Below are 24,419 nucleotides of genomic sequence, written 5' to 3' on the forward strand. Positions count from 1 at the left end.
AAACACTTATCTCCCTCACTAGCTTTAAGCACCAACTGTCAGAGCAGCTCACAGATTACTGCACCTGTACATAGCCCACCTATAATTTAGCCCAAACAACTACCTCTTTCCCAACTGTATTTAATTTTAATTAATTTATTTATTTTGCTCCTTTGCACCCCATTATTTTTTTATTTCTACTTTGCACATTCTTCCATTGCAAAACTACCATTCCAGTATTTTACTTGCTATATTGTATTTACTTTGCCATCTTGGCCTTTTTTGCCTTTACCTCCCTTCTCACCTCATTTGCTCACATTGTATATAGACTTGTTTATACTGCATTATTGACTGTATGTTTGTTTTTACTCCATGTGTAACTCTGTGTCGTTTTATCTGTCGAACTGCTTTGCTTTATCTTGGCCAGGTCGCAATTGTAAATGAGAACTTGTTCTCAACTTGCCTACCTGGTTAAATAAAGGTAAAATAAATAAATAAATAAATAAAATAGTTTAGTTTTGTCAATCCCACCAGCACCTGTGAGTCTCAACGGGAAAAAGGCACACTTTATGAGGGTAATAAAAGAAAGATTAAATAAAGGGATCTCAGGTCTACCAAAGTTATGAAAGCCATTTTCAGTTTTTCTATCTCTATGATTAAACTATCTTTATTAGTAAATGTGTGTAGCCCACTTATTTGTGTAGACAGAAGTAAGGCACTCAAAATCCCAAGGGAATTTAAAGTATTTTGTCATTAAACAAAAAGTTAAAATGTAAGGTTTTGTTCAAAAGTAGACACAATCATGTGCTCGTTTGATTGGCTAACAATCCCTTTCTAAAAGTGTGATTGTCTGTGAAGTCAAGTTCTGTCTATAGTACAACACAGACCTAATTGCCGTCACAAATGGTTCACTGAGCGACTTTTGTAGTGCATTGATCACAGGACTCAGTGTGGGAAAAACGACTAGCTCTCTCAAGACAGAGGACACAATCTGCTGCATCTGGACTCCCAAAACAGAGAGAGCATTCCATGCAAAACACATAACATCCTACTTTGCCCGATTATTGTCTAATTGTTCTATTTTTCTGGATTTAAAAAAGTGACATACTAAAATCACAAGGAATTACCGAATGGATATACTGTTTATAGATAAAGTGATTCAACAATTCAAGTCATATCAGATTAACAGAGCTTAAAACAGAGCTTAAAAGTGCTTAAATGTGACCAAACTGCACGGTATCAAGGAAATAGCAGACTGTCCTTCAAAATGCAACAATCTAAAGGATTTGGGTAACACCAAGAGTTTTAATGTAGAGGATCTGCGTCGATCTCACATGTAAATTGTGATGATGAGTATGTGCTCTGTCAGTGTCATTGATCCCAACATCAGGCAGCAGATCTGGGGGTCACCACTTTCCCAGAGTCACACAGCACTCTGTGAGTCACTCTCCATCACCCACCACCCCTCCACCTGTTCCACTGAGACCTGACCATTGTCCCCCAACAATAAGAACACTGAGCATGTGGCAGCTCCACATTCCTTATTGTCCTCCCAAGCTCACCCATTGGCTACAGACTGTGAGAAACTCCAACAAGCCCAAGACACACACTTTCATATGCAGATTTGGGACTATATATAGGAGAGGTGAAGCCAGTAGAAATCAGATCACTTTCTACACAGAGACCTCTACAGCACAGAGATCCAGCCATGGCACCTACAATCACTTCAGAAATGATCCACTCTAAGGAGCATCTGAGTCTGACCAATAAGGTAAATTGAAGATTCAAATTCAGGGACATTTGTTTACTTTGATTGATGGTTTATTTGTTTCAATAATGCCATATCAGAATAAGGTTATTAATGACTCTCCTCTTCTCTTCTTGCAGCTAAGAAAGCCAGTGGTGGAGAAGTTATTCAGAGATCGTATCAACAACAGCCTTGAGCAGCTCAAGTCTCTCCTGGGTCCAGAGATCCTCAACCATCAGTCTGACTCCAAGATGGAGAAAGCAGGCATCTTGGCGATGACAGTTTGCTTCATGAGACGACAGAAACAGTACCAGTCAGTGAGCTCATCCTCATGCTAAGCACCTGTCAATCAGGGTTACTCCAGGTGTGTCCAAGAGATTGTGCACTTCCTGTCCAAGGATGAGGTGAAGACACCATCTCAGAGAAGACAGCTGAGTCACTTCCAGAGCCTCCAGCCATCCTTTGATAAGAACAGGAGGGAGAGTGACCTGCCTCAGCTGAGCTCACCAGTCCAGCACAGCATCGGTAAAGAGAAGAGTCCCGTCAACAGCGCCCTCTGGAGGCCCTGGTAGAGTCCTGAAGAAGCTGCATACAAACTTGATGGACCATGTTGGTCTATAGTTAATGTCATGGATGAGAATAGATCTTCTTTACCTTCTGTTTATGTAGGAGTTTTTACAAGTCTTTCTGTGATTGAGACTTTTCATTTCAGTTTATCCACATTTCTGAAATCATAACCTTTATGTTTTGTGAAACGTGTTAGTTATGTCGATCGTGTGTTCATTCAAGATCAACAATAACCTGACTGATCTTTCATAAGGACTTTTGACCCACAATGTGTAGTTTATCATACCTTTTTTTTTGTGATTGTCAATGACTCATCTGTTTAAAGGTCAAAACGTATAAGAGAAAACAACTGTTTGTTTTTTCCGCTACATTTGTGTCGTGATATGGTCATGTTGACGTTATATTGAGCATCTTCTGTGAAGCCGTTATCTGTTTGATATTGATCAACCTAAGCTAGAGCATGACTGAGAAAACTGTTCCCTCTCATTGTAAGATCTCTTGTTTATTTTCAAAAGACATTAACTGTGTATCCTATACTCTGTTAAAGTATCTTATGTCTGGAGATTTATTGTTGTGATGTTTAATCACTTTATTTCTATTGAAATATTTACCTTAAATTAAGGTTTTCAACGACGAGACTCAATGAGCTAATCAATAAATACACAATGCATGAAATGAAATCTTGTTGTTTATTACTCTATTCTTCTCTTGACAACCTTCCATCACAGTTATATTACTGATTTATCAAATTCCACATAGAGCTACGAGCTAGACCATATGGAGCTGAATCAAACAAAGCCTACTATGAGTTTAGATTCTACAGAATTATCTTGAAAGAATAACACACTAAATATATATCGTTCACCTCTTTGTGCTTTGTTCAACATTTTCAGAGTACGATAAATATTTTTTTTAGTCACACGTTGTAACTTCACATGAATTGGTTTGATATAGTCCAAAAATACGAATGAAACATTCAGGCTGTTTATTGGACATATAATATCACTGAAGTGTGATGTAGGTTGAAAGAGATCATTGATAATATGAGTTCCCAGAAGCATGGCTATGTTGTTTTTACTGACCTCACCTGTTTTACATAAATGTATTTTTAGTATATCAGAATGTATTGCAATGGAATTTAGTTTGTTCATCAGTGACTCCAGGTGTTGGAAGAAAACTTCTGCTGTCATCTTAGTGGTTTAAAAATGTACGGCTGCGGGGCTGCATAATGTGATGTGTAATAAGACACACTTCTATTGTTCCTCCATTGAAAGCAGTGAACGGAGAGAGCGTGGGAAATCCAGGAAAACGCACTCACAGAGCCCCTTTAGGGCAATAGATTCAGACCTCTAACCTGGACTGTCAGAGGTTAGAGCGAGGGTCTGGGTCTCAATGGGGAAATCTAGGGATCTATTGCTAATGAGCCTTTAAATGTTCTATATTTTGTGTCTTGCAGGAAGAAAACTGATAGAATATTAACATGATCAAAATAAAGGTTGAAAACATCATATTTTGATAATTAGCTTTGTTGCGCCACATTTGGGCAGTACTTCTTCTTCTTCTTCAAGATCAATGCAATTAGTCCAGTATTTACAGTGCATTCTGAAGGTATTCAGACCCCTTTCCTTTTTCCACATTTTGTTACGTTACAGCCATATTCTAAAATTGATCAAATTATGTTTTTGCTCATCAATCTACACACAATACCCCATAATGACAAAGTGAAAACAGGTTTTCAGAAATGTTTGCTAATTTATAAAACCTTAAAAACAGAATACCTTATTTAAATAAGTATTCAGACTCTTTGCAATGAGACTTGAAATTGAGCTCAGGTGCATCCTGTTTCCATTGATCATCCTTGAGATGTCTCCACAACTTGATTGGAGTCCACCTGTGGTAAATTCAATAGATTGGACATGATTTGGAAAGGCACACCCCTGTTCTTATAAGTTCCCACAGTTGACAGTGCATGTCAGAAGCAAAAGCCAAGTCATGTCAAAAACCAAGTCAGCTCCGGGACAGAATTGTTTTGAGAAACAGATCTGAGAAAGGGTACCGAAAAATGGCTGCAGTATTGAAGGTCCCTAAGAGCACAGTGGCCTCCATCATTCTTCAATGGAAGACGTTTGTAAGAAGACTCGTCCTAGAGCTGGCCACCCGGCCCAACTGAGCAATCGGGGAAGAAGGGCCTTGGTCAGGGAAGTGACCAAGAACCCAATGGTCACTCTGACAGAGCTCCAGACAGAGCTCTGTGGAGATGGCACTCCACCAATCATTTCTCCAGCACTCCACCAATCAGGCCGTTATGGTAAAGTGACCAGACGGAAGCCACTCCTCAGTAAAAGGCACATGACAGCCAACTTGGAGTTTGCCAAGAGGCACCTAAAGACTCTCAGACCATGAGAAACAAGATTCTCTGGTCTGATGAAACCAAGATTGAACACTTTGGCCCGAATGCCAATGTGTCACATCTGGAGGATTCCGGGCACCATTCCTACGGTGAAGAATGGTGGTGGCAGCATCATGCTGTGAGGATGTTTTTCAGCGGCAGGGACAGGGAGACTAGTCAGGATCGAGGGTAAGATGAATGGAGCAAAGTACAGGGAGATTCTTGATGAAAACTTGCTCCAGACCGCTCAAACTGGGGCAAAGGTTCACCTTCCAACATGACAACAAACAGCACACAGCCAAGACAACGCAGGAGTGGCATCGGCACAAGTCGCTGAATGTCCTTGAGTGGCCCAGCCAGAGCCCGGACTTGAACCCGATCGAACATCTCTGGAGAGACCTGAAAATAGTTTTGCAGCAACGCTCCCCATCCAACCTGACAGAGCTTGAGAGGATCTGCAGAGAAGAATGGGAGAAATTCCCCAAATACTGGTGTGCCAAGCTTGCAGCGTCACACCCAAGAAGACTCATTGCTGTAATCGCTGCCAAAGGTGTTTCAAAAAAGTACTGAGTAAATGGTCTGAACACTTATGCATATTTCCGCAATTTGTTTTTTGTTGACATTTGCACAAATGATAAAATGTGTTTTTGTTTGTCATTATGGGGTATCGTGTGTATATTGATGAGGAAAATAAACAATTGAATCCATTTTAGAATAAGGCTGTAACGAAATAAAATGTGAAAAAAGTCAAGAGGTCTGAATACTTTTCCGAATGCACTATATACTGTTTGTATGTTGGGTATAGTTAAAACACACTATTTGTTTGTGTACACAAGCACACAGGTGTGCATTGATTATCTGTAACAGTGTATCTTTATCAGTTTTTAAAATAAAAATATTTCCGTAATGGGCTTTACCTGCAGTGGCTTTATGGGAACTGCCTGTGTAGAGATGAATTAGCATATAACAAGACACACTTAAATTGTTTAGGAAAAGCTCTCTCAATGGGCAGAGTGTGGGAAAGCTCTGAAGAGCAGAGTCTCTGTTTAGCCTCATCAGTACCACCTGTGAGTCTCAATGGGGAATAGGCACACTTGTATTGTTCAGTGGATAGAATGGGTGGGAGGGTGTATTTGGGGTTATTTATTACTCTTGATAACTTTATTATGATAACTTTCAATGCCATTTGTATTATGCATTATATTCCTATTTTCTGTATAATTATTGTAATGATGTTTCTATAACAGTGTATCAGCATCTTGTGAGTTCAGGATCTGAATCAGCCAGTCCTGGTTTTTCTCTCCAGAATCCAGATGGTCGGTGATGTCAGGCTCTTTCTATAGACAACACAGAGCCAATGGCAGTCACTACTAGTCCACTGAGCAGCTTTAGTAGTACATTCATCACAGCACACAGGACTCAGTGTGGGAAACTCAGATCCGCTCTCTACTCACACTAACCAATAGCCCCAAGACAGAGGACACATCTGCTACCTCTGAACTCTCAACACTGAAGGAGAATTCCCTCCATTCTCTGAATACAGAAGTAGTGAAGGTGTGTAGATACAAAACTCTTTCTCTTCAAGAAGAACATCAATAATCAATCACTTCAATACTCATAAATTAGACTCCACTTAAATGTGCACGTTTTTCATAGTTTGTTATGCATTTCATGTCGTATTGATCATACTGAGTGCAATAATTGGGAGGTTTTGTATTTGACACACATGTCTAAAAGGAATGAAGCCAATTTAGAGAAGGAGCCTAAGAAAGTACAAAAAATAACCATCATCAGCCAGTCAATTGTGATCCAAACAGGATCTTAATAGCAGCCCTACCTTGAAATTAAACTCTTGGAGAGCACAACATATTCATATCAGCAGAATCAAAGAGGTCAAACCCAACTTCTAGTGCTTAAATGTGACTGAACCTGTACTGTATCAAAAATAATGGTAGTCACACAGCGCTCTGTTAGTCACTCTCCATCACCCCCACCCCTCCACCTGTTCCCCTGAGATGTGACCATTGTCCCCCAGAAATAAGAACATTGAGCATGTGGCAGCTCCACATTCCTTATTGTCCTCCCAAGCTCACCCATTGGCTACAGACTGTGAGAAACTCCAACAAGCCCAAGACACACACATTCATATGCAGATTTGGGACTATATATAGGAGAGATGAAGCCAGTAGAGATCAGATTCACTTTCTACACAGAGGCATCTACAGCACAGAGATCAAGCCATGGCACCTACAATCACTTCAGCCATGATCTATTAAGGAGCACCTGACTCTGACCGATAAGGTAAATAAAATATTTAAATTCAAGGAAATTAAATCAATTGTAATGGTTTATTTATTTCAATAATGTCATATTTCAGAATAAGGTTATTCATTATTATCCTCTTCTTGCAGCTAAGAAAGACTGAAAGACAGTGGAGAAGTTACGCAGAGATCGTATAAACAGCAGCATTGAGCAGCTCAAGTCTCTCCTGGGTCCAGAGATCCTTAACCAGCAGTCTGACTCCAAGCTGGAGAAAGCAGACATCCTGGAGATGACAGTTTGCTTCCTGAGACAACAACAAGAGTACCAGCCAGTGAGCTCCTCCTCATGTTAATTACTCCAGGTCACAGGAAGTTGGTGGCACCTTAATTGGGGAGGACGGGCTTGTGGTAATGGCTGGAGCGGAATAGGTGGAATGGTATCAAACTCTTGGTTTCTATGTGTTTGATGCCATTCCATTAGCACCGTTCCAGCCATTATTATGAGCCGTCCTCCCCTCAACAGCCTCCACTGCTCCAAGTGTGTCCAGGTGATTGTGCACTTCCTGTCCAAGGATGAGGTGAAGACACATTCCAGAGAAGACTGCTGAGCCACTTCAAGATACTTCAGCCATCCTCTGATAAGAACAGAAGGGAGAGTGACCTGTCTCAGCTGAGTCCCCCACCCCAGCACAGCATCAGCAAAGAGAAGAGTTCAGGTAAAGTCCTACAGACCGGAGCTCCACTCAAACAAACAAAATGGACCATGTTGGTCTAAGATTAATGTTGTGGACAGTAATGAGAATAGGAATATATATTCCTCATCTTCTTCTTATGCAGGAGGTTTTAAAAGTCTTGTTGTGACTGAGAACTTATTTTTTATTTTTTTTCTATGAAAATGATCCAGTCGATGAACACTCCATTTTAGAAGTGTTAATTGAAATAATAATCATTTATGTTTTATGAAACGTGTTGATTATGTTGATTATGTTTTAATTAATGATCAACAATAACTTGAATTGTCCTCCATGAGGATGTTTAAACCACAATAGGTTTTATATCTGTTTGTGATTGTCTATATGATACCACTACATTTTGTAGTGATAAAGTAATATTGAAAAGTTATTGAGTATGTACCAGTCTGTTCAACTTCCTCCGTGATTAGACTTTACCCAAACTGGGTAATATATCTGTGTCAGATCAACAATATAGAATTTGCTTCATGTGAATGTTATTCAGATAATTTCAGCATTAAAGATATTGCATATAAATGTGTATTCTCTCACATAGACCCATTGTTAATTTTAAACAAGGATGTTGTCTTTTTATAAAGACAGTAAATATGTTTCCTATACTCTGATAGAGTATCATAAGTCTTGGAGAATTGTCCAAGTTCTGGTTGTGATGTTAAATCACTATTATTTGTCTATTCATGTTGAGTCAATTTTAATAAACTATAAAAGCAATCCAAATAATTGATTCTTCACTTTTTCCCCTGTCTTTAGTATTTACTAATCTCCTCACTCAAGGACATGAATGGGCTAAATTTCACATTTAGATTGTGAGGATTAAGCCCAAAAAGTGAATACCCACAGCTGAAAGTGTAGAACATTTTGAAAAGACTTATCTAGTGGCGCTCCCTGGTGTGCGATTAGCTCTTGAATTGTCCATGGTGCTGAACTAGAATTGCCCGCCACTGTACATTGCAGCACACGAAGCGAAGCCTTTCTAAACTAAGTTACTGATGCCATTGCTAGCTAAGATTTATAAATGTTAGCTTACTTAGATAATTATGTTGAAATTCATTCCACAATTGGCTTAGTGCACCTTGAGTCAGTGTGATAAGAGGGAAAGAGATAGAAGACAGAACCGATAGAGCTAGTAGAAAATAATCAGGAATGTTTAATAAGTGGTATCAATTACAACATGATGTGGTATCAATTACAACATGAAGTGGTATCAATTACAACATGATGTGGTATCAATTACAACATGATGTGAAAATAATCATTGCTGAATTTGAAAAGAGAAGTAACATCATACAACAAAACAGAGTATTACGCCTTTACAAAAGGCAAAATAATTCCAGAAGCTTACTCCCTATAATAACATAACTGCTTTGAAGCAGTGTTCGTCATACACTGTAGACAATTTCCTGGGTATATCAAAACAAGATATGTGCAAATGTTGAACAACTGACAATAAAAAGCCTATACTGAAAATAAGACAAATCAACGACAGCATTGGTTGTTGGGTTGAGAGGAGCAAATATGATCCAAAATGTTCAGGTACGCTTCCCTAGTCTCGTGATACAGTGATCGTTGTCAGTAGGCTATTGCCATGGCCTCCACAGAGAGCCTTGGAACCGCCGTGATGATGACCTTGATGTTGACCGCTTGGCTGCAGACTGAGCGTGCTGTTCACTTGACATGCTCCTGGACAGGGCTGTTTTCTGGAGCACGTAAAAGCGTTTGATATCCTGTTGTTCTGCAGCCTGCAGGGGTGCGTGAAGGGACAGGTGGCGGAGGGTATCCTGCAAACACTGGGAGTAGGTGGGCGAAACGCCCGCTTTGGTCTCCTTCTGTAAGAAACTCACGGCCAACTCCAAAATATCCGCTTTCTCCAGTTTGGATAAGCGCTGCTGCTGCTGTCCACACATCTGTCCTCTGTGGAGAAGTGTTCTCAGTTGCTCAATGCTGCTGTTGATGCGGTCTCTCCGAATTTTCTCCACAACGAGCTTCCGTAACTAAAGGAAGGATAAAGAAATAAATATTAGGCTATTGTTCGTGATAATTAAACTGAATCTAAAAAAATATGAAAATAAAATGGTGTTGTGCTTGTCAAATGCCGAGCATTCGGCTACTTACCTTATTACTGGATGAACAGGACGAGTAAACAGAAGTAAGCCTATTGCGTTCAGCAAACGGAGCCATGGCCGTTAGAAACAGCCCCTTGGAAACAGGCGTTCCAACTTGGGACGTTTAGAGTGGATATCCTTCAACGAGCTCTCACACAAAGCTATATGTAGGCTACAGCAGACCAGCAACCCAATCTAAATACGTTTGTGATGAGTCTGTGGAGTCTGTATTTATACTATTGCGCATCCCGACCTGATTGCGTGTTTTTTTAACACCTGAAACTTTCCCACACTCCACAGCCAACCATATAGCCGAAGACTGCAATAAAATTTCAGCGACATATATTTGATGACATCCCCCATTTGCCATGTCTCACTAACACTGTTGGAAGGAACATAAGTGTGTGAATGGGACATGCTGCCACCCAAAAGTGTGCCGGTTAATCACACCTTCCTTGGCGCCTAACTATACTGCCCAACAGCCCACCATTTACCTTGGCAAAATAGTCTGTCTCCGGATCTTTGATGTCCACCACGTGGTGAGGTAGAGGAGAAACAGGAGTAGCCGGGCACACGTTAGCACAAACATCAAAGATGCATTTTGCACCCATGGTGCTTGTCAAATAACTCATAAAGCTAGATCCACGCGCTGCTCCACAGGAAATCGAATGTGTGGTTGCCTTTCACTTCACACTTTACGGTAGTAGTCTACATTCTGTGTTTACTGCAACGTCTGTCGGTAGATGCAGTTGCATACTTTAGCCCTCGAACGCATTTAATGTCAAGTTAAAATGAACGAATACACACACACACAGAGACACAGTTTAGCTTTCTGGAGGGACAGATTGGAAGTGTGCTTTCTCCATTGGGAGATATGACCAACATGGTTTAGATGAATAATCAATTTGTCCTACATATTAATGATACTAACTGTTGCTGTAAATGTGGGGGTCAGGATAACTGGGATGAAGCATTACAAAGATCATGAAAGATAATACAAGACATCTATCTGGCTTTCTTTATCTAACATTATTTGCACATGTCCTTATGTCCTTATGTTATGTTATTTTATTTTTTACATACAATTACTTTTTTATGTTAATAATCTCTTTAGTGTGATTATTCTCTGCCTATCTGCCATGTGAAGTGTGCAGTGTCTCATTTGGTATGCTTTTAAGGTCTCTTATCAAGTCTACGGTCTGACTGAGTCCCCATCTGCCTGATAAGGAATGTTCCCAGGTAATAAAAGTGTAACGATGTGCTCGTGTTCAGTCTGTGCCTTTAATATCTGCAGCACCATTCCCTCTGTTGAGGCCAGTAAACCATGAGATAATGGATGCCTCTCCCATTGTTGTGTCCACCTCACCCACTGGCCTCTGAGTGTGGGAAAGCTAACCCAGCCTGGTACACACGGCTTTGTAATGCTAATGGCCTCCTATAAATAGGGGAGTGGGCTCCTCTCTCAGCTCACAAGCTTCTCGCCTTCCTCAGAGAAGCACACTCTCTGTCTAACAGAATGGCTCCTACCTACACCAGAGACTCTGACAACACCATGCTCTCTACTAAAGACAAACATAAAGTAAGTATTGTTTTTAACATGTTTGTGTCATAGTTTACTACTGAATCCTTTTCTTCATGATTTGAACTTAAGGGACAGATAACTAACTGAATGCCCTCTTTTCTTCATCAGCTAAGGAAACCAGTTGTGGAGAAGATGCGTAGAGACCGCATCAACACCTGCATAGAGCAGCTCAAGACCCTGCTGGAGAGGGAGTTCCACAAACAGGATCCCAATGCCAAGCTAGAGAAGGCTGACATCCTGGAGTTGACGGTGGGGTTCCTGAAGCAGCAGCTGCAGCCTCAGCGCCCAGTCCTTCAGAGGGCCCACAGTGAGGGCTACTCCCAGTGCTGGAGGGAGACACTGCACTTCCTGTCTTCCAGCTCCATGAAGGACATGATGCTCCATAACCTCCAGAGAGCTGAACAGGACATCTGTCTCTCCTCTCCACTCTCCTCCCAACACCAAAACCACAGCCAGGGCCCAGTGAAGCAGGCCATCACAGGCCACAAATCAGTCTGGAGGCCTTGGTAGAACCACCGCATAAAGAGACTATCTCACAAACTGGATGGATGTTTACCATCTTTCTTGCTGTAGGAAATACATTTCCAAACGTTATATTGAAATTATATTATTTTCTTGTTATATTTGAACGGAATTCTACTGAGGTGATTATTTGTTCTCAGAGAAGAAGCTGAAAACATATTTGTATTAATTCATAATGAAGAATATGTTTGATATTTTACGCGTATGTTTATGTGTGTATACGTTTTGTACTCACTTGATGCACCAATGTGTTCTTTAGTCCTTTCATTTTCTATGAAGATGATTGGTAAAGGTCATATCTTAACGTGTATGGTTGCTTAGCTAACTCAAATCTTGCTTTAACTCTATTATATGTACTGTCCTAATGAAGGACATTTACAAATGCTTTGATATGTCTTTTGTAAAGGCTTTTTGGGACATTGTTGTTCCACCATAGGCACTGTTGTGCTGTGAAATGTATTGTTGACACTGTGTGTCTTTCATTCTCACTTGATAAAGTGAACAGACACCTAAAATGGATTCCAATAAATGTTTTGGAAAGTAACCATACTGTGTGTGTGTTTCTAAGGGAGTTGTAGTTAAACAGGATGATGGGACATGTAGAAAAAGTCATAATGTACAGGGTAGATGGAAAGTAACAACAGGTCCTTTATGAAGGACAGCAAACGTCATATGACAAGCGTTATAGTTTGTTGTCCCCTGTTTGGAGCTGTCTGTAAAATAGACTACTATGAATCTGCTTTATGAGTAGACGTACACAATACTTTTCTGCTATCTAAACTTCCTGCCATGTGGCATATGACTCTTATGGAGTCGACTCCGATTTTGGTGATGAATATAGAATCAATTGTATTCTAAATAAAAAATGATCACGTTTAAGTGAAATCCTTTTATAAAGGAACAGATTGCACATGATGAGTCCTCATGCAAACTGCAGCGGCAGGTAGCCTAGTGGTTAAAGCATTGGGCCAGTAACTGAAAGGTTGCTAGATCGAATCCCCGAGCTGACAATATGAAAATCTGTTGTTCTTCCCCTGAACAAAGCAGTTAACCCACTGTTCCTAGGCCGTCATTGTAAATAAGAATTTGTTCTTAACTTACTTGCCTAGTAAAATACTGAAACATTATGTTGTGACGACATTGTATTTTCATATTGTTGACATGTAACCTAAACTGGGTCCACAAGTGGACATCATACTAATGTAAACAATGATACTGACAATGCATATTGGTAATATTGATTATTTTATCGCCACTGAAGTCTCAAGTCTCTCTCTCTCTCTCTCTCTCTCTCTCTCTCTTTCCCAATTCAATTCAAAGGGCTCAATTTGCATGGGATACATGGTTGCCTTTTCTTGTGGCAACAGGTCACACATATTGCTGCTGTGAAGGCACACGGTGGTATTTCACCTTATAGATTTGGGAGTTTATCAAAATTTGATTTGTTTTCAAATTCATTGTGGGTCTGTGTAATCTGAGGGAAATATGTACTGTATCTCTAATATGGTCATACATTTGGCATGAGGTTAGGCCACACACTCATCGGCTGACAACATGGTAACGACTGGACCAGAAACGACTACGAGTAATGAGAGCACAGCACAAGAGAACACCACAGCAACTGTCACAAGTTCTGCTGCAACAGCGGGCCACAAACAGATGCAGGTATGTGTCTGTGGTTGGAGGAAAGTTACATCACACCATGGGTTGAGGATCCACCAGGGGAAGAAGGGGTGTTTGGGTAAAGAGAGACAGAGGCCTCGCATTGATTACTTTCTGCGAAAGCGATAAAATCAGTCGAATGAAGCACAGCAACTGGACGCAAACCATAGTTTGCAGTGCATCAGTACCACTGTATATGGAGGATGTAAACTCAAGCACCGAAGTAACAACTGAGGTGGAACCAACAACAGGAGTGGAACTCACCGAGCCTCCCAGACCTGCAGTCGAGAGGAGACTACCAGGGCACAGACCATATGTGTAGTGGCCCGGCGCCAGTGACAAGAAGTTGTGGGAAACAGTGAATACTGACCTTACCTTGACCCTCGAGAAACTTCGAGGCACAGTGGAGAAGAAGTTGGAGAGGATGGGGGACATTATCTATGAGTACGGGACAGAAAGATTTGGAGTGGAAGAGGCAAAAGGCGGGAGAAAGGTTCCAACCCCACCAGTTTCCAGGAGGCAACAAGAAATCAAGCGCCTCGTTCAAGAAGGCGACAGCTTAAGAAACAGTGGAAGAAGGCCTCGGAAGTGGAGAAGGAGGGCATAGAGGCACTTCAGGCTGATATCAAAACCCGGTTGGCATCCCTCCGTAGAGCAGAGAACCTACGGAAACGCAGAAGGAAGAAAGAACAAACTAGAACTTGATTCTATAAAGATCCCTTCAAGTTCCTTAAAAGTCTCTTCACGAAGGAAAAAAGCGGAGCTCTAAAAACAACAAAGAAAGACCTAGAGGAGCACCTGAGAACAACAAACTTTGACTCAAAGCGACATGAACATCCGGCCATCCCATCAGATATCCCACCCATTGAACCCCCGGAACATCATATTGAGACCAGCCCTCCGACATGGAAAGAGGTGGAAAACACAGTTCGAGGGGCAAGAACAGCATCAGCCCCGGGGCCAAATGGAGTCCCGTACAAAGTGTATAAGAACGCACCAGACGTCCTGAGGTTCCTCTGGAGGCTTATGAGAACAGCTTGGAAAAATAAGATAATACCCAAAGTGTGGCGTAGGGCAGGCGGGGTCCTGATCCCTAAGGAGAAGGAAGCAGTGAACATCAGCAAGTTCCGCCCAATCTCCTTACTGAATGTCGAGGGTAAAATCTTCTTTAGGGTCATTGCCCAGAGGATGGCCGAGTACCTGCAAAGGAATGCGTACGTCGATACATCTGTACAGAAGGCAGGAATATCAGGGTTCTCTGGCTGCTTGGAACATTCCAGCATGATCTGGCACCAGATCCAAATGGCCAAGGTGGAGAAAAGGGACCTCCATGTAGTCTTTCTCGACCTCGCCAATGCATTTGGCTCTGTGCCCCATGAACTCCTGTGGTCTGCCTTCAGATTTTTCCACATACCGGACACCATCACAACCCTGGTGAAGTCGTACTTCCAGGATCTGCAGTTCTGCTTCACCACCTCAGAGTTCACCACCTCATGGCAGTGCCTGAATGTAGGTATAATGGCAGGATGTACCATTTCTCCGTTGGCATTCATAATGGCAATGGAGGTTATCATCAGATCCTCAAAATGGGTTGCTGGTGGACAGCGAGTCGACTCTGGTTTCCGCCTCCCTCCACTCAGAACCTACATGGACGACATTACAACATTGACTACCACTGTCCCATGCACCAGGAGACTGCTCAGAAAACTTGAGGAGAACATCAGCTGGGCCCGTATGAAGATTAAACCATCCAAGTCACGCAGCATCTCGATTGTGAAGGGAGTACTCTCTGACCTGAAATTCTTCATCGGAGATGACCAAATCCCAACAGTGTCTGAGCAGCCGGTAAAAAGCCTTGGAAGGTGGTATGATGCAAGCCTGAAGGACAAAGACCAGGTGCAACAGCTGCGCAAAGACATCAGTAGTAGCCTACAGTCCATCGACAACACCCAGCTACCTGGAAAGTTAAAGGCCTGGTGTCTGCAGTTTGGTCTCCTACCCCGGGTGTTGTGGCCCTTAGCAGTGTATGAGGTTCCAATCTCAACAGTGGAGAAGATGGAAAGAGGAGTCACAGGCTACTTAAAGAAGTGGCTCGGAGTGCCACGATGCCTTACCACCATCGGCCTCTATGGAGATGGTGTCCTCAAGCTGCCCCTCACCAGTCTAACAGAGGAATTCAAGTGTTCAAAAACCAGGCTCCAGATGACACTGAATGAATCTCGAGACCCAGTGGTGAGCAACAACGCGCCGACCTTGGCAACTGGGCGCAAATGGAGGCCAGGAAAAGCAGTCCAGGAGGCAACAGCAGCCCTCAGACATGCTGACATTGTGGGTCATGTTCAGCAAGGGAGAGGAGGCCTTGGGCTAACTAGCCGTGCTGCTTGGAGTAAGGCCACTGCACCAGAGCGGCGGAAGATGGTAGTGCAGGAAGTACGCCATCAGGAGGAGGCTGCAAGGTGGGCCAAGGCAGTCTCTCTTGCCAGAGACAGTGGACTCGATGGGACAGTGTGGAGAAGAGGAAGATCAGCTGGAAGGATCTGTGGGCCATGGAAGCGAGGCGGTTGAGCTTTTCCATCAGAGCAACATATGACGTCCTTCCAACTCCAGTTAATCTTCACCAATGGTATGGTGAAGATCCGGACTGTGCCCTCTGTTCCATGCCAGCCAACCTCAGGCACATTCTCACGGGGTGTAAAACAAGCCTCACCCAAGGACGCTACACTTGGCGTCACAACCAAGTCCTTAAAAACCTTGCGTCCGCCCTGGAGGACAAGCGAGCTGCCACCAACTCCCTACCACCCCCAGCAGCATCACACCCCTTACGGACAAACTTTGTCCGCGAAGGGGCTAAACCACCGAAGCGCGGCTCGACACCATTAGAGCGAGACCAGCGACTGGAAAATGCTAGCTGACATTGGCCGACAACTTGTGTTTCCTCCGGAGATCGCAACCACCACCCTAAGACCTGACATGGTGCTCTGGTCCCGTTCGCTCAAGAAGGTCTTCATCATTGAGCTCACAGTACCCTGGGAGGACTCAGTAGATGAGGCTTATGAGCGAAAGCATCTGCGCTATGCCGATCTAGCTGCCGAAGCACGGCATCATGGCTGGAACACAGAAGTCCGACCAGTGGAGGTGGGCTGCAGAGGTTTTGTGGCAACATCTACAACCAGACTGCTTAGAGCCCTTGGAATTAAGGGCCAGAGCCAGCGTTCGGCAATCAAAGCTGTATCGGAGGCGGCAGAAGGCAGCAGTCAGTGGCTCTGGATGAAGAGGAAAGACCCCAGCTGGGCCCCGAAGTGAGATGGCCAGGAGGTATGCAGTCAACAATGCTTGACTCAGGGAGGAGGACGTCCCTGCCATGCATAGTCCCATGGGATGTTGGCTATGATCAACAAGGCAACTCCTATGACTAATTGGGAATGGGACGCAAGCGTAGGATTGATCACCCTGTCGCTGGCCGCCTTTGGGGAGGGTGTATAGTGTGAAAGGCCGAAACACCCTAGGAACCAAAGGTACACTACTGACGATGCGCTCCCCAAATTTCACCAGGCTCACTGTTCATTAACTCTTGGAAGTGCTTGCACAAAGGATAGTAACATCTCATCCTGTGTTCTTGGAATCTAGGAAGTGCAGCTCAGTTTCCACCTTATTTTGTGGGCAGTGTGCACATAGCTTGTCTACTCTTGAGAGCCAGGTCTGTCTACAATGGCTTCTCTCAATAGCAAGGCTATGCTCACTGAGTCTGAAGATAGTCAAAGCTTTCCTTAATTTTGGGTCAGTCACAGTGATCAGGTATTCTCCCACTGTGTATTTACTCTCTGTTTAGACCCAAATAGCATTCCAGTGGTCTCTGGTACTTGGTTAATTCTTTCCAATGTGTCAAGTAAATATCTTTTATTTTTCTCATGATTTGTTTGGGTCTAATTGTGTTGCTGTCTGTCTCTCTCTCTCTCTCTTACTCTCTCTGTCTGTCACACTCTGTCACACACAATTCAAGTACTCTAAATCTCAGAATCTACTCTCTTCATAGGTCAAATGTCAATAATAGTTTTATTAAAGTTGCAGTCTTTAGTTTGTAGCTCTAATTAAAGATATGTTTTATTATTTATTCATTTGCATGTGTTGATAATGTGCTGATATGTTTACGTTGTATGTACTGACACCCCAATAAGAAAACATTAAATGCATACTCATGTAATAATTTATGTATCTAGTACAGGTATGATTCAAATGAGATCATGAGCATCGGCGCACACACACGTGTATGTGCTATTGTGTGTGTGTCCAACGTGCCTGTCTTGGGCTTTGTATGTAAAGCCCCAGGCTAACGTTGGGCCGTCGGCTCTGTCAGCTCTGGTTTCATCAAACAGCTGGTGAGCCGGGCCACTGCCTGACTGCCTGTCGGGCTGTGTGACTGTGTGGCGTGTCTCTCCTCGGCTTTCCCACACTCCTGTTTCATTCTCCCCTTTCATCGCATGGACAAAGGAAGTGTGCCGCTCTAAATTATCCTCTAGGCATGATGCTGAGAATCCTGATCCCCCCCCTACCCACTCACAGCCTAGAGAAAAAAACTGCTTATTAATTTAATCATCATGTCCTTCTTCATTATTAAATACAAGTGATTATCGTTAACAGTCCCTCTGTATTTCTTAGCAAGAAAAAAAAACATTTGTTGTACACATTTGATAAATAATGTATGAAATTGGCATGCATTTCAATTTGGATAGTTTTCAAACTAGTTTTGATTTACATGTAAATTACTTTTCTCGTTGAAGTATATTCCACCCTGTGTGCCATTGCATTTATTTATCTGTTCTTTAATCTAATGGTGTGTACAAAATAAAGTCTGAATGCACTTATATTATATTAGAGAATTCATTGACTTAGTGACACAACAGTGCTGTGAGGGTTAAGCTTTGTTTTGAAGATGTGAGTGTTAATATCTATATGACAGGATGGGCCTGTGCCTGTTGCAAGGCCTCGCTGTGTAGCGCCGTGGGAAACCTATCTTATCTGCCTGATGCAAGCAGGTGTCAGTCTGGAGGGTAAGTCTGCTCCCAGGTGATAGATTAGAGTCAACACACCTTAAGCAAACACACACACCATCTCACACACACACCATCTCACACACACGCACACATATACACACACACGCACGCACGCCCGCACACACACACACACACACACACACACACACACACACACACACACACACACACACACACACACACACACACACACACACACACACACACACACACACACACACACACACACACACACACACACACACACACATGACACCAGCCATGACACACATCCTCCTCTAAACTGACTGACTGCTACTCCACCCACAGCCAATGCAAGGTCTCTCTCTCACTCTCTGTCATGCACGCGCGCACGCACACACACTCAGTCACATTGACACACACACACAAAGTCATTGATGTTATCTATTGTTCTAATCAGTGCTGTTATTGGTTGAGGAGTGTGGGAAAGCTGGGTGAGCTCCAGACCCATGCTACCAGATGCAGACCATGTGGTATACACACTAAGCCAATCCCTGATAATTGATTATTGACCTCTACAAAGTATCAATATGCCCTGTTCAAGACATGCAGTTCTACCACCAATACCAACACATATGTCCCAGCACAACATGTACTAATAAACATGTTGTGATGCTATTTTTTTATGTTTTTATTATTTGTATTATTCCATTGACTGTACATCACTTTCAATGTGATCTCTATTTAACAAAAACATGTTAATGTAAATGTCAAGATAAACCATGCAACATTTCCAGGTTGAGATGTGAGCTCACCAAATTAAGCAACTATATTTGGGCAGGCAGCTATTTTCAAAATGTATATTTGAAAAGAAATGCATCTCACAAGATAAACTATGCAATGCAGCAGTATCCAATAACTTCAATGTAACAGCTAGATAGAGAATTCCATTACAGTAATTGTGACCTTACAACTTAGGTTTACAGGTATTAGACTGTGATTTACTTTATATGATATGGCCAGATGCCTGCTCTTTTACCTATAGTATCTATCAGTACATCTGCCTGTTTGTGTTATCTGTTGTTACCGGTTTATCTCCACTTACTTTTATAAAATTGTTACTTTCCATCTACCCTGTACATTATGACTTTTTCTACATGTCCCATCATCCCCTGTTTCACTACAGCTCCTTTAGAAACACACACACAGTATGGTTACTTTCCAAAACATTTATTGGAATCCATTTTAGGTGTCTGTTCACTTTATCAAGTGAGAATGAAAGACACACAGTGTCAACAATACATTTCACAGCACAACAGTGCCTATGGTGGAACAACAATGTCCCAAAAAGCCTTTACAAAAGACATATCAAAGCATTTGTAAATGTCCTTCATTAGGACAGTACATATAATAGAGTTAAAGCAAGATTTGAGTTAGCTAAGCAACCATACACGTTAAGATATGACCTTTACCAATCATCTTCATAGAAAATGAAAGGACTAAAGAACACATTGGTGCATCAAGTGAGTACAAAACGTATACACACATAAACATACACGTAAAATATCAAACATATTCTTCATTATGAATTAATACAAACATGTGTTCAGCTTCTTCTCTGAGAACAAATAATCACCTCAGTAGAATTCCGTTCAAATATAACAAGAAAATAATATAATTTCAATATAACGTTTGGAAATGTATTTCCTACAGCAAGAAAGATGGTAAACATCCATCCAGTTTGTGAGATAGTCTCTCTATGTGGTGGTTCTACCAAGGCCTCCAGACTGATTTGTGGCCTGTGGTGGCCTGCTTCACTGGGCCCTGGCTGTGGTTTTGGTGTTGGGAGGAGAGTGGAGAGGAGAGACAGATGTCCTGTTCAGCTCTCTGGAGGTTATGGAGCATCATGTCCTTCATGGAGCTGGAAGACAGGAAGTGCAGTGTCTCCCTCCAGCACTGGGAGTAGCCCTCACTGTGGGCCCTCTGAAGGACTGGGCTCTGAGGCTGCAGCTGCTGCTTCAGGAATCCCACCGTCATCTCCAGGATGTCAGCCTTCTCCAGCTTGGCATTGGGGTCCTGTTTGTGGAACTCCCTCTCCAGTAGGGTCTTGAGCTGCTCTATGCAGGTGTTGATGCGGTCTCTACGCATCTTCTCCACAACTGGTTTCCTTAGCTGATGAAGAAAAGAGGGCATTCAGTTAGTTATCTGTCCCTTAAGTTCAAATCATGAAGAAAAGGATTCAATAGTAAACTATGACACAAACATGTTATAAACAATACTTACTTTATGTTTGTCTTTAGTAGAGAGCATGGTGTTGTCAGAGTCTCTGGTGTAGGTAGGAGCCATTCTGTTAGACAGAGAGTGTGCTTCTCTGAGGAAGGCGAGAAGCTTGTGAGCTGAGAGAGGAGCCCACTCCCCTATTTATAGGAGGCCATTAGCATTACAAAGCCATGTGTACCAGGCTGGATTAGCTTTCCCACACTCAGAGGCCAGTGGGCGAGGCAGACACAACAATGGGAGAGGCATCCATTATCTCATGGTTTACTGGCCTCAACAGAGGGAATGGTGTTGCAGATATCAGAGGCAGAGACTGAACACAAGCACATCGTTACACTTTTATTACCTGGGAACATTCCTTATCAGGCATCTGCAGATTGGGACTGAGTCAGCATTGTTAAGGAACCTAAAGGCATATAGATACTGCACACTTCACATTGCAGATATTAATGCTAACCTATTAAGGAGACAAAGAATATAGTCAGAAGACATAATGTTAATACTGTGATAGTACTGTAAGTACTGTAAGTGTGCTGTAAAATTAAATAATTCCTCTCCCCTTACATCCGTTACTTATATACCATTTACATCTTCTCTGTCTTTCACATGTACAGAAAGCATGAGAAAGATACACTGGGAGAGAGAGATAGAGAGAGAGAGAGAGAGAGAGAGAGAGAGGGGGAGAGAGAGGGAGAGGGAGAAAGCGAGAGAGTGAGAGTGAGAGAGAAAGTGTGTGAGAGAGAGAGAGAGAGAGAGAAAGAGAGAGAGAGAGAAACATTCACATTGTAGATGCCAATTAAACACAATTATCCAGCACCTTCTGGGAAGGCACACTTCCATTGTGAGACACCTTCACTCAGCCCCCCCACAGAGTATGTGGTAAATGTGAAAGAGAGTGTGGGAAAGCAGGAGAGGATCCAGTCAATAGGCCACACCCCATCTCCCCTCCATCCACCACCCCCTTGCCCCCCTCTAGAGATACCCTGTCAACCTGCTGCCCAGATCAGAGGCACTGCTGAGCCTGGGGGCACGTGTGTTCCCCCCACCTCGCCCTCGTTCACATGGCCGGCCTGTGTGCGTGCACACTTACCTAACACTGATTACACCTCTCCTCCTCTAATCTCCTCTGGCCTCTCATTAATGAAACCTGCACTCAAACATCTGCTCCCACTGAAGCCTTCGGACAGTACAATACAGTGAACTTCACTCTCATCATCAGAGGCTATTACTAAATAATGTTTCTCCTATCACTCGTGAATAAGTTAATAGAATTGGTAAATGTCTACATACTTCAATAACTTACTAGACACTTGCATTAAAATGTTTAACATTGATTCAAATGGTTGCTCTAAACTAAATGGACAAAAATGCTAATGCTAAAAATTTTAAAAGGCAGATGGCAAGGGTATTTTTGGAGGGAAATCATTTCTGGTCTGTCTTTTCTCCTCTCTTTAAAGATATTTCTAATAAGTGAGTCATGACTATGCAGATGAAAACATTATTTGAGTATGAACACATTCCAATGTGGACATTCCATCTATTCAGGAAGAAAAGCGATGGCCTCATTATAAGCCCCTCCACACACACACACACTCTCGCCCACGTGCATGGACACACGCACACACACCAAAACAGTCTCCATAGCTTTGAGCCCAGATGTCCCAGTGTCTATGTGCAGCCAAAGGCCCTCTCCCTCTCTCCAGTGAGGAATGTGTGAGAGCTCCGACCTGCTCCTCTTTCCCACACTTAGCCCCCATTCACGGCTGCGCCCCACCCTGCCACAGCCGCCACTGATCCATCACCCCTCATTATGCCTGGAACTCAATAGGCCATCTGGAACTCTGCTGGGCGAGCCCAGGCCTCTCACACACTCCGCACCTAGAGGAAGTCACAGGTAGATCATACTGGAACGCAAATAAAAAGACTTCAGGCTGCTATTATGATATAAAGAAAAATACATGTTATATTTGTGTTATTGTCGGATAATGGAATACAGACATGGACATACAGTAAATACACAATCCAATGATAAACAAACAAGATTGAACCTTCTCCAGAACAAGTTAATTGAAAAAAACAAACATGTAGTGGTACATTGCAGAGCAATAATAAGATATTTATTGTTTTTGTATGTTTAATACCTATTAAAACTGACCACCAACACACTGACCCATGACAGTACTGACAGGGCGTCAACTAAGACAGAAGTCATACATTTGACAATTTCCCACTTCAGGTCAAATATCCATGGGATGCCATAGCCCGGGGTCCACATCGAGGAGGATTTATCAGGTCTAAAGAGAGGTCAGGCATTTCCCAGGTCCCTGTGTGGCTCATGCCACAAGGATGCCCTACTTGATGAGGCGTGTGATACCAAGCACCTGCCCCTCTCAGGCGAAGCCTGGTTCAGCACAACAGTCAGGAATGCATTGGGCCCTTTTACATGGCACAGTTTGGCGGAAGAGAGAGAGAGAGGGACACATGTGGGAGATGCAAGGTTGGTTAAGACAATCTCACAATCTGGAGTTTAAAAAAATACACAGAAACAGCATGAATGAACAAAATAGCTGTTTTTACTGTAAGATGTACTAGGCACCACACGTCCCGCTAGGGCACCTCCCCCCACTGCTCAACTGACACAGCAGCACACAGAACGCAAAAGATATTCTTAGAAATATTTAACCTCCACACATTAACAAGTCCAATAGCTCAAATGAACGATAAACACCTTGTTCATCTAGCCACCAAGTCAGATTTCTAAAATGTTTTACGGCGAAAACATAGCACATATTTATGTCAAACCACCACCAAAGATAGGCTAATTTACATAGCCATTTTGTAGAACAATAGATGCAATCACAAAAGCAGGATTAAAAGTAAAATAATTCACTAACCTTTTGAAAATCTTCATCAGATGACAGGAATAGGACATGTTATACAGTACATTTATGTTTTTTTCAATAATATGCTAATTATATCCATAAATCACGGTTTACATAGAAGGTCATGGCTAAAAAATGCTACAACAATGCCTGGAGAAATTATGGTAACTCTGCCAGATAACAGAAATACACATCATAAACGTTGACTAAATATACATGTTCTACATATACTTAGAAAGATACACTTCTTCTTAATAAAACAGCTGTGTTACATTTATTTTTAACTTTACAGATTTCGTTCACTAGGCTATAATGTGAGTCGCGCTCAGGAATTAGCATTTTGGCTCCTCTATCTCGGAGTCCACAGAAACCCAAATTTAACACATAAATGTTCCCTTACCTTTGCTGTTCTTCCATCAGAAGACCTGGAAGGGTTTATACTTACCAAAAACAGCTTTAGTTTTGAAGTCTGTGTCTTTCGGTTATCAAACACGACATATTTCGGTTGAAATGCAGCCAAAAAGTAAAGTTAGTTCGCACCAAAACGTCGAAATTACATATTATATGTCGACTAAACTTGTCAAACTTGGTTCAGAACACAGCGTTAGCATGCTATATAGCTTCACCGCAATTCTCAGGACAAAGAGAAACACACACATCGTTTAATCAATCTTGGAAGAAAGAC

General features: G+C 42.4%; 4 protein-coding genes across 5 annotated transcripts; 2 read left to right on the forward strand and 2 right to left on the reverse strand.

Annotated features, from left to right (window-relative positions):
- Positions 1-1,648: 1,648 nt before the first annotated feature.
- Positions 1,649-2,973, forward strand: LOC109891054 (transcription factor HES-5-like). The gene is made up of 2 exons (XM_020483346.2): positions 1,649-1,750; positions 1,867-2,973. The coding sequence occupies exons 1-2, from the start codon at positions 1,688-1,690 to the stop codon at positions 2,062-2,064; spliced, it is 261 nt and encodes an 86-aa protein (XP_020338935.2). The 5' UTR covers positions 1,649-1,687; the 3' UTR covers positions 2,065-2,973.
- A 5,852-nt stretch (positions 2,974-8,825) lies between these two features.
- Positions 8,826-10,484, reverse strand: LOC109890210 (transcription factor HES-5). Of its 2 annotated transcripts, none has more exons than XM_020482195.2 (2): positions 10,292-10,484; positions 8,826-9,686 (listed from the first exon to the last, which is right to left on the reverse strand). In XM_020482195.2, the coding sequence occupies exons 1-2, from the start codon at positions 10,427-10,429 to the stop codon at positions 9,273-9,275; spliced, it is 552 nt and encodes a 183-aa protein (XP_020337784.1). In that variant the 5' UTR covers positions 10,430-10,484; the 3' UTR covers positions 8,826-9,272. The 2 variants fall into 2 exon arrangements, with proteins under 2 accessions (XP_020337784.1, XP_020337785.1); XM_020482196.2 differs by lacking the exon at positions 10,292-10,484 and adding an exon at positions 9,808-10,257.
- A 740-nt stretch (positions 10,485-11,224) lies between these two features.
- LOC109890211 (transcription factor HES-5-like) lies at positions 11,225-12,445 on the forward strand. The gene is made up of 2 exons (XM_020482198.2): positions 11,225-11,376; positions 11,488-12,445. Exons 1-2 carry the CDS (start codon positions 11,314-11,316, stop codon positions 11,887-11,889), a joined length of 465 nt encoding a protein of 154 aa, XP_020337787.2. The 5' UTR covers positions 11,225-11,313; the 3' UTR covers positions 11,890-12,445.
- A 7,344-nt stretch (positions 12,446-19,789) lies between these two features.
- Positions 19,790-23,513, reverse strand: LOC109890212 (transcription factor HES-5). Its single transcript, XM_020482199.2, has 2 exons — positions 20,859-23,513; positions 19,790-20,747 (listed from the first exon to the last, which is right to left on the reverse strand). Exons 1-2 carry the CDS (start codon positions 20,919-20,921, stop codon positions 20,346-20,348), a joined length of 465 nt encoding a protein of 154 aa, XP_020337788.2. The 5' UTR covers positions 20,922-23,513; the 3' UTR covers positions 19,790-20,345.
- Positions 23,514-24,419: the final 906 nt, after the last annotated feature.

Source organism: Oncorhynchus kisutch, linkage group LG5, assembly GCF_002021735.2.
Source record: "Oncorhynchus kisutch isolate 150728-3 linkage group LG5, Okis_V2, whole genome shotgun sequence".
NCBI classification, from domain to species: domain Eukaryota; kingdom Metazoa; phylum Chordata; class Actinopteri; order Salmoniformes; family Salmonidae; genus Oncorhynchus; species Oncorhynchus kisutch.

Excerpts from the sequence above, each read along its gene's own strand:
- LOC109890212 (XM_020482199.2), bottom strand. The coding sequence starts at position 20,921 with ATGGCTCCTACCTACACCAGAGACTCTGACAACACCATGCTCTCTACT. Across the intron at positions 20,748-20,858 it reads CTACTAAAGACAAACATAAA|CTAAGGAAACCAGTTGTGGA; the intron begins GTAAGTATTGTT and ends TTTCTTCATCAG.
- LOC109890210 (XM_020482195.2), bottom strand. The coding sequence starts at position 10,429 with ATGAGTTATTTGACAAGCACCATGGGTGCAAAATGCATCTTTGATGTT. Across the intron at positions 9,687-10,291 it reads AGACAGACTATTTTGCCAAG|TTACGGAAGCTCGTTGTGGA; the intron begins GTAAATGGTGGG and ends TCCTTCCTTTAG.
- LOC109891054 (XM_020483346.2), top strand. The coding sequence starts at position 1,688 with ATGGCACCTACAATCACTTCAGAAATGATCCACTCTAAGGAGCATCTG. Across the intron at positions 1,751-1,866 it reads ATCTGAGTCTGACCAATAAG|CTAAGAAAGCCAGTGGTGGA; the intron begins GTAAATTGAAGA and ends CTCTTCTTGCAG.
- LOC109890211 (XM_020482198.2), top strand. The coding sequence starts at position 11,314 with ATGGCTCCTACCTACACCAGAGACTCTGACAACACCATGCTCTCTACT. Across the intron at positions 11,377-11,487 it reads CTACTAAAGACAAACATAAA|CTAAGGAAACCAGTTGTGGA; the intron begins GTAAGTATTGTT and ends TTTCTTCATCAG.